Source organism: Ascidia mentula, chromosome 2, assembly GCF_947561715.1.
Source record: "Ascidia mentula chromosome 2, kaAscMent1.1, whole genome shotgun sequence".
Classification (NCBI taxonomy): Eukaryota; Metazoa; Chordata; class Ascidiacea; order Phlebobranchia; family Ascidiidae; genus Ascidia; species Ascidia mentula.
The window spans coordinates 6,300,086-6,314,045 of NC_138567.1; the positions used below are offsets into that span (position 1 = coordinate 6,300,086).

Below are 13,960 nucleotides of genomic sequence, written 5' to 3' on the forward strand. Positions count from 1 at the left end.
AGTAAAATCAACGGATACAACATCATCAGAAACGTTAATAGTTCATACAGAACGTTTGTTACTTTCTATGATTCTACATTTACCCCAGGTAAGGTTTATTTACTTAAAAAAATTCAATTAGAGATTAAGCGTGTGTTTTTTCAGACATCAATGTTATGATCGGGGCTCGTTACAATTCCCAACTTGGTGGTTGGTTTTGGAGCGACGGATCTCCTGCAAACTATTCTGTTCCCAACGTTACATCCTGTCAGCACGGGGCGCTCCATTATGGAGATGGTTGGGAGAAATCGAGTGTTGATTGTGTTGGACAACCGGCTCACTATGCCTGTCAGACGAAATGTAAGATTAAAATACCTCACAAACATGAAACACAGTTCAATTGAATTGCACATTTCGCAGTTGTTGCCTCAGTTTCGAATTTTTCCAGCAATTCCTCCGGTGTTGTTATCAGCTGGAATGGATTGGGATCCTTCATTACCAGTTATAACCTTTCTGCTGAGGTAACTCTTATTTGCACTTCTTTACTTTCCATTATTTATTTCCAATGCTAAGACTTATATCATTTTAGGTAGAAATCACTGTATTGGAGTTGATGAACTCTGTTTACATTCCGTACGAAAACGCATCAGCTCAAATAACAAACCTGGACCACTTTAGCAACTACACTTTCCGGGTTAGTAGCCTGCAGTGCATAAATGCAAAAGCGAAAATGACCTTTTACTGAAAAAGGATTTATCATAACCGTGCGATCTCTATAGGTGTCCGCGCTAATTTCCGGTTGCGTTCAAGAAAATGTCACCACAGTTTTGACAGTTACATCTTCGGGTATTCCCCCAACACGTTGTTTTACGCAGGGTAATTGTTGAGTTTCTCTAGCTGAACTTTTGTTGAGTGAATAAACTTTTTCTTTTGCAGGCATATCTTTCTCCGACATTGCTAATTGCCACAAAAACCTTACTATCATTACTCTAATTGGAGTGATTCCAGGTTTTTTTCTGGTGCTTACAGCTGCCCTTGTGTGTGTTGTGTTCTATAAGCGAAGGTACGCTATGCTACACAAACCATTCCTACAGCAGAAAGCGTTGTTTAAGCATAGAAACATAGATGTGTATTTTGGATGGTTACGAGTGGCAACGAAACACCCTTTGCCTGCGTGATGTCATAACGTGATATATATACAACCAGGTGCCACAACTCCAAATCAGCGGCTTCTGACCAGTCAATACAGCCTTGTGAATTCGACGATCCACAGAATAATTCTGCCAATCATTCACATCGCTCAATCACGATCGAGAGAGGACACGAAGCACCAATCAGTCAGTAGAATATACACCTCTGTTACCTCATCCACACTACACTGTAGTTACTAGTTAGTAGCACATTACATGATTCCCAATCAGGGTGCCGTGTCGCTCTGAGGTTATATTTTAACCTTCAGGGGTGCCGCGGGATTTTTCTTTATTTTCACAATGGTAATTTTTCACCATACGGTTTATCGGTTGTGTAATGCTATATCACGATATCATTGTTTAGTGTTTATAATGATATTAGCCTCCATCAACAATCAGACATGAAGGCTTATTGCTTCACAAGTGGCGGTAGTCGATTGGTTTGACGCCATTGAGTGCCGCAATATCTTCATCAATTCCATAGGGGTGCTGTAAGCAAATAAAAGTTAGGAATCAATATAGTCGCATATATACACCTTGATATTTGTATACTATGCTTTATATTTGAGTTAGCGTAATAATGCGGATATTTTGGTTGGCAGAAATTCAAACGATACCAGAATATCCAACAGAGGGCTTGGTTACTTATACCAATGTTTCACCTTCGCCCTATGAAACAAACAACGTTTACGAAAGTGTGCAGTGACGTCATTACTTTTCTTCAATTGTTTTTATATCATTTATGGTTGCCAAAGATGCAAAACATTTTTGTCGTTATTTTGCATTGCGTGCAATTTGTGGCATAATTTTATTCACATAACGTTCGTTGCAGTAAAACTCAACTTCAATTTAATGCTGCTGTATTTAAATTGTCGATTGTGTGTTAAGTTATTGATTTTTCGAAAAACAAAATAGTTTTTTGAATTTCGACATGGGCAGAACTGAACACTGGATGTCGATAAAGAGACGAACAAAATCTTGTTTTGCTCATAAACTAATGTTGTTTTCCTAATATAAATCCTTTCTAGATGACAAAAATAATTCTGTAACACATTTTTCGTTCCGGGATACACAATTTTTATTCCTGAAACAGAACTTTTGAGAGTTCACCTGTCATTTAACCGTATACGAAATTCTAAGCAGTGCAAAAAAATGAGGTTACGGGCATTTACAATGAGCAGTAAATAATATATAATGTTTTTAAACCAGTATGTTCCAATGTTGTCATTGGACAGAGCAGAGGGTATTTATTAAAAAGCATGACGTTTCGACTAAGGTCGCTCTGGATCCAACTGTTTGTTTTAAACTTTTTCACATGCTGTAACCGGGCTGTAACTTTCACAGTCTTCTATATTCCCACAGGAAACTGCGTGACGAGTGGGTGCGCCGTTGGAGTTTATACAAAGATACGAATACGTTTGTGCAGACAGTAGTTGCATAGTAATGGCATAGTTTTGCATGGTTTGTCTTACCAGAAGTTCTAAATAAACTAGGCAAAGATGGTTAGCAGGCTCATACGGTTTCATACCTTCCCTAGAACGCCACGCAAAACAGATACAAACATATTTACCTGTGTAAGTGACACAGAGAGACACAGTTATCACAACATTTTGGTTTGAAACAACCATGTTTTTGATATACATTTCACCAACGCTGCTTATATACCGGGTTACAGCAACGAGACGAAGTTCATTTAACATCAACACTTTGCAGTTGTTGCATCAGTGACGAAAGTTGCAAGCAGTCCCTCTGTAGCTGTTATTAGCTGGAATGGAATGCGATCCCTTATTGAGAATCATAACCTTTCTGCCAAGGTAATTCTTAACTAACACGTTTCCTCAATGATTTCCTATACCCATATTATTTCAGGTTGAAATCAATTCATTCGAGTTAATGTACTCTGTTTACGTGCCATACGAAAACGCATCAGTTCAATTAACTCACCTTAACTACTCAACAAACTACACTTTTCGGGTTGGTATTTTTCGATATCTAAAAGATCAAATAACATTATCGTCCCTAATAGAGACAAATAAAAGTAAAGTATATCTTGTCTCACCTAAAATTCAAAACATGTCCAAGCATATAAATGTCCGTCGCTTTATTGCCGATAGGTGTCAGCGTTGATTTCCGGTTGCGTGCAAGAAAACGTCACGACATTCCTGGAGGTTACAACATCGGGTATTCCCCCAACGACTCACTTCAACCAGAGCAGCAAAATAACAATTAATTATATAATCGTTTGTTAATTTAGAGTTCAATATATTTTAGTAACAACATCAACCGGATTTCCTGAGTCCAACAGTAGCAATGTCGAAAACTATATTCCCAGTTTACTAATTGGTGTGATTTCGGCTCTGCTTGTTCTCGCAGCCATCCTAGTGTTTGGTCTATTGTTCTATAAACGGAGGTGAATGCGACTATTTACACATTTTACCTACGATATAAAGGGTTTTCAGAATTGCATGGCATGTTTCATTTCCCTTCGTTGTGCGATGTGTACGTCCTATTACCTAATTAGAGCTTTTGGTAGATCAAAAAACGTCACGTTGGTTGTTTGGTTTTTATAAAACATTTATCCACGAACTTCTAAACGTTATGACGGATTCAAACAAAACCAGATACGACATATCCAAACTAACCATTTTGGATCAAACTAAAAATCAATCAGGCGGTCCAAAAAAAGCTGACCTTGCCGATGTATCACATCAGCGAGTAACGGAAGAGGAAGGCTACCTTTCATCAAACAGTTAGTAGCGACGTTTTTTTTAATAACCGTTAAACTATGAGGATGTTAATCGTACTTGACAGAGCATCAAACAACTGACCAGATTACGTATGCCAACGTCCCACCTTCCTCTCATCAACCAAATCACGTGTACGAAAGTATGAAGTGACGTAACAGCTTTCTTTACAGAATGAATATACATTTTCTGAATCTTATACTTCACAATCGAGAACATGGTAAAAAAATTCCAAAAAGCCAATTAAGTTTGGAAATCTTTTTCAAAATGATTACAGTTTGGTTAGTAATGGTTTTATCCTGCAGTTTGGCCTAGGATTTCAATGTCATTTTGTTGGTAATAAAAATTGTGATTTCAATCTCCATGTATCCAAGTTGATCATCTTCTGGCTGTATAATAAAAAAAATTACTGTTAGGTGTGTTTTTCTTGGGGTGTTTATTTGGACAGGGAACAAAGAAAGGATGTGTCAGTATTTTTTAATGCTGAACTGCAAGATTTTCGTCCTTCCAAATCCATTAAAACATTCCGAAAATGTTTTCCAACTCTTTCTGAACGAGTTTAAAGAGCCGAAACTTCGAAAGGCCTAATTTAATTCCAGTACGCGACTTATCACCGTCCTACCGAGTTAAGTTACAGCAAAAGATCATCGTTTGGATATAACATTCCACATTCCAAAGCTTTGTTTTCAGTGCTTGTGCATGTTCTATAATTTTTCAAAGCATTATAATCCTGTGCTTAGTGTTGTGATTTGCCAACGTCAATATCTCAAACAGCACGTTTTGGTGGGGAACAAAATACTAATTTTGTTGAAAAATAATTTTAGGTAGAGGTTACGCGCGGCGTTCGAAAAATACGTGATATGAGTCAATGCTGCTGATTCAAAATGTCATGCCTTTATTAACCCGTGTATTCATCCCACAACAAAGCGTGGGATGTAAACTATTCGAATGAGTCGCTCCAACCTAACACAACACAATGCTTTGCGTTGTTATGTTATGTTTAGCAAGCCATGGGAAATAAGCCTTAGTACTCATTTCCATACCAACCTTCGTTTAGATGGGTTGTTTTATTCTCTGCATTAGCCAGACAACGAAAGCTGTCTATATGTAAATATAAACGTATCGTACAGTGCCAGTTCAGAAGTTCTGCAGCAAGTTGGTATAGAAACCGCCATAGAGCAAAGGCTTAAGAAACCTTCAGATAAGATAGTGCTATGTTAAGCTGGTAGCTAAGCAGTAAAGATTTAGTTTTAAAACACTGGAGTATGTTTCAAACCTGTACATACAGATTGTACGATAAGATTGTTTGCAATGTAAGCACGAGCGACGAATATATGTGTTACAAACAACCAAGTTAAAATAGATTTACCAAATGTAGATATTCATAGTACACAATGTTCATTAAGTTTGTGTCTGTTTTGCTCATTTTAGAAAATGTGGGGATGTCAATGATGGCAACAAACGGTAAGCCTTAAAGGCAATAAAAGTCGATGAAAAGGACCAACAAGACATTGCGTTTATCTGTGTTTAGATTGTGGCCTCATATCATCATCATTAAATGACACCATATTAACCTTGTCCGATGATCTTGTTGATGCAAATACTGCACAAGAGAAATGTTCGTTACTTGGTGGAAATCTAACCATGACTAATGACCAGTATATAAACGGGGCTTTAATTCAATTAATGAACAAACAGTATACCAAAGGTTTGTCAATTTTGTACATCATAGCCAAAAAACTTGTCAATAAAGACATATGTCTATTTACAATATTTTAGGTTTGACACGACTTTGGATTTTCTATGATTTTGTGGGCGGGCATACATTTAGATTTCAAAACTATTCAACTAAAGTCAGTTACTGGAAAAGCGCAAAACAACTTGGTGTACTTTGGTACATAGATTTCTTCACAAGGTAACTTGTGAAGGCACCCAGTATTATTTGACAACGTTTGACAAAATTTAAACTTACTTAGAGGTTATACGAGAACTTTATCATTCAGAAGCCATGATAGAAATGAGGAAGAAATATTTTTCTGCGAGGCGCTTAATGCGGAAAGAAGAAAGTGGAGAGTGGGAGTTGGCAATAACTGTGAACAGCGCAAACCTGAATGGAATGGTACAAATATTGCTGTTGTTTGCACATGGCCAAAACTTTATTTGAAACGTTTCTGTTAAAAAAATTGATTTACCAGTTAGCTGTAAACTTATAACATCAGAACAATTTATTTTAATTATAAAACCAAGTTTAACACCACGTTAACATTTTCTGATTACAGGATGGAATTCAAAATTTTTCTTGTTTGCTTCAAAAACACTTCAACCGGGATACAAGGAAGTATACGTATACGAAAACAATATCCATTCTAATATGCTACGACATATTAACCATCCCTACGGAATCTTTATTGAGTCTCGACAATCCACATTTACTCCAGGTTGAGATAAGCTTCGTTAAAATCTTGAACATTCATGAGAAATAACAATCTTGTTTTCCTCGTTTTGAGATATCAATGTTATGATCGGGGCTCGTTACAATTCCCAACTTGGTGGTTGGTTTTGGAGCGACGAATCTCGTGCAAACTATTCTGTTTCAAACGTTACATCCTGCCAGCAAGGGGCGCTCCATTATGGTGATGGTTGGGAGAAATCGAGTGTCGATTGTGTTGGACAACCAGCTTACTACGCCTGTCAGTTTAAATGTAAGTATCACGGCAATGCTACTATGTTAAAAGCAATTATTGTTAGTCACATTTGAAACTATTTTGTTGAGTTTTTTCAAGTTTGTCTCAAATTTTGGGGTAGTGTTACGTCTATGTATCGGCAGGTTATGTTGTTTAATTCATTACACCTGTGCTTGCAGTTATTGCTACTGTGGAAAAATATCCATGCAACTCATCCATTGTTGCTATACGATGGACTGGACTGGACAAGTTTATTAAGAATCAAAATCTTTCGGCTCAGGTAACTTAGTTCGTGACAGTGAAGTAACCGACATAACGTGTTTTGCGAACGTGTGATTGCTGGTGAATCATCCGTTGATCTATATAACGAGTTTTTTTGTTAAAAGATTTTTATATAAATCTGCATTCGGAATTTCTTTTTCGTCTCTTTTTCCAGGTGGAGGTCAGCTTGGTTGAATCACAACAAACTTTTATCTTGCCTTATGCGAATCTATCGGTTCAGATTGAAAACTTAAACATGTCAACGAACTACGGAATTAAAGTTAGTATTTTTTCTTATATTCTATGTCGGTAAAAGAAGAACAATATGGTGAAACTGAGACAGATGTTTGTAGCAGAATTACAAACATCATTCAAATTATCACAAAAGTCATTAAACGATGTCATTAATAGGTATCAGCGTTTCTTTCTGGTTGCCCAAATACAAATGTTTCTACATCTCTGGAGGTGTCGACTTCAGGGATTCCCCCAAAAAGCTGCTTTCAGCACGGTAACCAAATGCTGAGGTGATTTAATGTGTTGATTGATCGTTATCTGTGTCCAACAGGAAATAACAACGCTGGCAACTACAACAATAACAACACAGTCCTGATACTTTGTGTAATTTTGGTGATTATTACGGTTGTGGCAGCAATCTGCATCGGATTATGGTATAAACGAAGGTAAGGTTATAAATACTTGTAATTGTTACGCATCGTAAGCATTTGCAGTATTGAATCTTTGAACATAATTTTTAGATGCGATTTATATCACCATTGCTCGTTTCCCCAAAAAGGGCTTTAAATATTTTGGAAACCCCGATGCAAGCTTCTATTATGTTTGCAGAAAATCAAAGCAGAGCGAACCTCAAGCAAACGAATTCACACCACATCCCACAGCATATGCTGAAGATGAAGGTAATGTTGATCGTTTAAGGATTATATTGAGTTGATAGAAACAGCCCTGTCCTTTTCAGAAATACACTTTATTTTATTGGTATTATAAATATGACTAATGGTGCAGCTATTAACAAAGTAAATATTGCAGGCACACAAACATTGCATACAGGCAAAAATAGTTAACGTACGATTTAAATACTTACTTGCGGCTTAGATGCAGTTCAGCAAAATGGAGTTTATCAAAATTTGTCGGTTGACGCAGACACGTCCAAAAACAACAATCAGAAAAAACTATTCAAAGTTTACGAGACCAACATTGCAGCGGATTTTCATTTGTTTAACGAAGAGTTTAGGGTGGGTTATAGTTTTCAAAAACTATTGTTTGTTATAGCAAAATCAATGGAAATGTACAAAGAAGAACCCAGCGTCTCTATGAAATGATATGCCTCAGATAATCTTCGAGCTTTAATGCCCTAAAGGTTACCATTCCTCATACAGCACAGGAAACTGTGTAATGCGTGGGTTTCACCAATCAAGCCTTTCATTGGCTTCATTCCACAGCTCAATAGTTAAAGAATAGAATAAGTTTGTTTGGACAGTAGCTGGATGCCTAAGGCAGTTAATTCTACATGGGTTGATGTAAAATCAACACAGGTTCTTTCGTGCAGGTTCTTCACAAACAAAGCAAAGAAAGTCAACAACCTTATGCGGTTTCACAACTTCCCGAGAACGCCACGCGAAACAGATACAAAAATATTTACCCGTGTAAGACATAAATGACTCAAAACAGCATATTTCCAGTTGGACACAATGTTTTTTTGACAGACGACCATTCCCGAGTAATATTGATGGAAAAGGAAGACAACGATTACATCAACGCGGCTTATATACCGGGGTACAGCAACGAGAAGAAGTTCATCGCTACCCAAGGGCCTAAGCAGGAGACGATCAATGATTTCTGGCTGATGGTTTGGCAAGAAAACTCAACAATAATTGTGATGCTCACTGGTCTGATAGAAAAGGGAAAGGTTGGAGTTGAACTAGATATGCAGAGAAAGCTAAATATGCGCATAAAAGTGCACTGCGTGGAATAGGGAATTGCTAATCGGGGAATATTGCCAGCAGAATATTTGTAGGTTGCCATCAGTACTATCACGAACTAATAAATTCTTGCCACAAACACCTGCAAAAAATAAGTGTAATAAGATATTGGTTTAGCCAGGCATTTGTGTACATAAACTAGTTCGTCGACACTAAAATCGACCTACAAATCATATCCATCTCATGCCATGCATAGACGTGTAGTAATATATGAAGCACTCGGTCTGGGCGTGGGCACGGGTTGCAAAACAATGACAGTATCAAATGTTGTTCCACCAACTGGGTATCGACGTCATAATAACAGCAAATCACTGTATGTTGACTGGGACACCGGGACAAACCATTAAACCACGACTTCGGAAAGAACTTAAGCACGAAAAATGTAGAACCATGCCGTATCTGTGATGATGAAAATACATTCCAAAACACCTTAATTATCAACTTAACAAACTTTGTCAACAATATTACTCTAGACCGACTGAGTTTGCCCGACAAACAAACGAATGGACAAAGAAAGTAAGAAAAGGAAAACAAACAAATATCAAAAATTTTCAATACTAACAAACGATCCATATACTAATTCGGTTTGTCCTGCTGATTCCTTTCCTTAACCTACTATAAATACGTGTTTACAGGCAAAGTGCGAACAATATTGGCCAAGTGTGGGATCACATGTGGAAGTAACGACTGATTATGGAATTCAAACAGACCAAGAAGTTCTCTTAGGTGGAATATACATGCGAAAATTTATTTTATGCCAAGGAGAGGTACGGCACATGTGGATTAATTGTGGGTTTCATATACATATGGACTTGTTTCAGGAAAAACGTATCGTTACCCAACTCCAATACACAACCTGGCCAGACCATGGAGTTCCTGTCACTACAACAAACATGATCTACCTACGTAAGATGGTGGAAGATTTACACAAAACTTCAGCTCCAATTATTGTACATTGCAGGTACAGAACGTGGAGAATTAATGTTAGTTTTTACAATGATCAGTAAGCATGATGATGAGACTAAAATTCTATTTACATATACAGTACAAAAATCATTTTTTTCCATTTTCTTGTGTGTGTTGAGGATATTGGCTTCCACGAAATATTTGGTCAAGGTATTGCAGCAGCGAACGTGATTCTAACGACACTTGTTTTGTTTTAGCGCTGGTGTTGGTCGGTCTGGAACTTATATTGCCATGGATATTTTATTCGATGAGTTGGACGACAAAGGAACTGTCGACGTCCCGCAGACTGTACTACGGATGAGGGCAAACAGAACAGATATGATCCAAAACTTGGTACATAACCAATGTGTGATTAAACTTAAGTTGTGATAAATATTTTGCTTTCGATCTACAGAAACAATACATATTCCTGTATAAGTTGTTAGTGGAACGAGAGGGTCTACAGATGGAAACAGACAGAGATGCAATTGAACTTCAGTCAATGACTTCTGATGAATTGTAAGAACCCAATAAAAATAAATGTTCAAACCCAATAAAAATAAATTAAAGTCGTTAACTCATTGCACTTCTAGTGCATGCAACTTTTAAGGTAGATGTACTTTAAGAGCCTTTTTGCCCGTTTGCAGAACAAGAATTCAAGAATCTGAGTACAAAATCTTGTCCGATTGGCGATACGGAGAGGAGTGGCTTGAAGGAAACCCGAAGTTAACCACTTGTATGATTACGTTTATTTCATGCCTCTGTTTTTCTAGAATTGACTACCATTATTTTTACACACAAATATAGACAAAAACGCTGCCCTCGGAATTTGGGATAAAGATATTGACGCACTACGGAGTTTCAATGCATCGTTCATACATGTAATAATATAAGTTGTTGTTTTTGACAAATATTGGCGATAAATACTAAAAATATAAATATACATGGTCTATTTGCCAGGAAATGGACGCTTCTGAGTGTTTCATTGCTGCCCAAACCCCACCAAATGACCAGATGGAGTTATTTTGGAAAATGGCTGTACAGAATGGCACGCGTATTGTTGTGGATTTGGACATGGCAGTGAAAGTACAACCGGTACACAAAAAAACATTTGGGGATTAAATGACATATTTTGTACATTTTCTAGGTTTCTCAAGAAAAACCTTCACGATATGGCGACGTTACTCTCACTGTGGAAGAACTATCGGAAGGTCACTCATATAAATTAGCCACAATTGTGATTACATCTTCATCACAATCTTTCGTAAGTTTGACAAACACAAACTAAAACGTAGATTGCATTTAATGATGAAGGAAGTTTTATGCAATGCGTTTGCAAAATGCCACATTTTTAACATTTAAAAGTCCTGTCAAAATTTGAAGTGAATATCATTGTAAAATATAGTTTAAAACACCTAAAGGTTTTTACCACTTGCGTTCAGACTGACACTCTGATGACATTCATACAAGGAAAGGGATGGAGTGAAGTTAAGAAACCTCCAAAAGAAGTGGAGTTTGTTGAAGTGATTGAAGTCGTGCAAGGGATGAAGAGAGATAGGAACTGTCGTTGTGTGTTGGTCATGTGCAGGTAATCATAAACCTAAATATTTACGAATATATCAATAAAACCTTAAGCCTAAAAGAAATAAGAAAAGCCTGTAACCATTAACGTAGCCATGTGGAAAGACCCATATCCTTTTCAAAGTTTTAGAAAAACATTCAAATCTCGCCAAAATGTCACGCTGACTGCGCTACTAGCCATAACGCATTACTTCTTTGTCTCTTTAAATTTGCGGTATAGTCATTTAAGTGTTTTGTGTTTTCGTATAGAAATTTGATGGTACTGCACACAGTTTTCCAGAGTACAGTAAACAAATCTTTACACACTACTACATTTGATATTGTTGCAGCAATGGCAGAACGAGGACTGGTACTTTTATTGCTCTGACAAGAATAATTGAACGTCTGAAGACTCAGCAAAGGGTGGACGTTTTCCGAACTGTGAAAGATTTACGAGACATGAGACCAAACATGCTGGATGAGGAAGTAATTACGTTTTAACTACTTCCTCATATACCGCTGTTAAACTATATTGCATGACTTTTATTTTAAGGTGCTCTACAAGTGTTGCTACTCCGTGGTTTTGAAATACTTGGATGATTTCAGCACATACTCCAACTGCAAATGACGAACTTTCAGTTGTCGAAAATTTGATATCTTTTGCATCATACTAATCAATCATTTTCGATGTAATGTTCTGTTTTTTTATTTATATTATGTGATTATACCCAATTTTGATTTGTTTTGTTCACACGGTAATTTATAAAGTGCTCTTTTAACTGTTGTTTTTCATATCCAAACAAATCTTTTGAAAAAAGGGATGTCCAAATGATTTTTGACGTTAAATCTACTTCTACTTAAAAAAATACCGAGGTCCTTCAAATTATCTTCATCTTGCGTATCAACTTATAATTACAGTCATTCAAAACTTATGAATTCAGAGTTAGATCATAATTTGAGCAGGAAACAGGGGAAGTGGTTCATTCAAACATTTTTCCGGGACTTTCTCCTTTACCTCTCATCCTGAAAATCTCTGCTAGTAACCATAGAAACGTTGGAGTAGCTATGGACTAATGAAAATATAATCTCAGTTTAACAAATAGTGTGTTTTAGTATTCCTTGTGTAGTTAATTATTTGCACCACACGTCTGTTTGCTCCCACAGTCCAGTCGATCTTACAGCCAAGCACTTTCGACTGTGAAGGTGCTACGCAAACATGACATCGTAGGTAGAACAGTTTGCAACCACAGCCATGCAACAATGAAGAAAAATACAAGTATTGTCGCTTTTTGCAAAATTATTTTTCAAACTAAAATGTAAGTAAGCACTTCAAAGCTATGGGCTGTCATACAGCCTTGTGAGAAACAGCATGCAGTAGCCAAAAACAAGACATACTCAAATAGTTTGTAGAAGTTAAAAAATTTTGTTTGTGTTTTACTTTCGCAGATGACCGTCTGTAACCTTATTGTCGCTAACTGTTAAATTGGCGAATGCGTCACACCAGCCCAATGCATGGCATAATGCATGCAGAAACAAGGGTTTGTCATTTGCATAACTTTTGCTTACAAATACAATCGTGGAAAGCGTCATTAAAGCGCGACTCAAATACATCTCCATTCGCAAGCTATTTGTTTTTTGGTCAGGTCAGTTTTTAGGTTTGGTCTCAAACACTACGCTAGAGGTAATCCTAAATTTCTGAGATGATACATAAAAAGGTTGTGTGTTTTCTGATAGTTTTGGGATCTGCATGGCTTGTAAAGGTAAAATCAGGTAAGGCGACTATAGGCATGACATTTGAGAAGAGCGATCAACGTAAAAACATTGACAATATTTCAGACTGTGGTTTTAACGCAACAATGAAACCGTATTAATTTTGTCCGATGATCTTGTTGATGCGAACAATGCAAAAGAGAAATGTTCGTTACTTGGCGGAAATCTTGCCATGACTAATGACCAGAATATTAACGAGTCATTAATTCGATTAATGACTAACAAATATACATCAAGTAAGCTGTGAGAGCCTATTAATTGGAAGTTAAGAGTTAATACATTCGTACAAACTAACAATGAAAATGCATGAGGATTAACACGAGTTTGGACTTTCTACGATTTCGTTGATGGCGTAAGGTTTAGATTTCAAAAAACTCCGAAAGAGGTCAGTTACTGGAAAAGTGCGAAACAACTTGGAGTTCTTTGGTACCTCGATTTGTCTGCAAGGTAAAAGTCAAAACGATAATACAGAAAGCATGTGGTAAAAATGCTTTATTGTGGACATGATCAATCCACAAAATATACTAAATTCTTTAAATTTTATTCTTCAGCAAAACAGCAGTAAGTACAACTGAAGTTTTTTTCTGCGTAGCACCTTATTGGCCCAGAAAAAAATGGAAAGTTCGAGTTGGCATAAATTGCGAAGAATACATTCCTGAGTGGAATGGTAAGCTAACTGAATAAACTTTTATTCACTTAAAATAGCGTTGTAATATGTGTGATGTTGTCAACATACGTTTTATAATGATAAGACGGTACAAAGCTATTTTTCATACTTTTTCAGGATGGCGATGGAGGTTTTCTTTGTTTGCACCAAACAAACCTCATGT

At 36.9% G+C, this 13,960-nt stretch overlaps 1 protein-coding gene across 1 annotated transcript; it reads left to right on the forward strand.

The window, feature by feature from the left end:
* Positions 1-6,298: 6,298 nt before the first annotated feature.
* Positions 6,299-12,349, forward strand: LOC145888845 (receptor-type tyrosine-protein phosphatase epsilon-like). Its single transcript, XM_082979715.1, has 21 exons — positions 6,299-6,351; positions 6,421-6,615; positions 6,777-6,877; positions 7,034-7,138; positions 7,270-7,366; positions 7,424-7,538; positions 7,702-7,772; positions 7,969-8,108; positions 8,423-8,519; positions 8,580-8,782; positions 9,491-9,622; positions 9,677-9,816; positions 10,019-10,154; positions 10,216-10,319; positions 10,448-10,536; positions 10,608-10,681; positions 10,761-10,886; positions 10,948-11,064; positions 11,243-11,388; positions 11,711-11,846; positions 11,914-12,349. The coding sequence occupies exons 2-21, from the start codon at positions 6,432-6,434 to the stop codon at positions 11,986-11,988; spliced, it is 2,388 nt and encodes a 795-aa protein (XP_082835841.1). The 5' UTR covers positions 6,299-6,351; positions 6,421-6,431; the 3' UTR covers positions 11,989-12,349.
* The last annotated feature ends 1,611 nt before the right edge of the window (positions 12,350-13,960 follow it).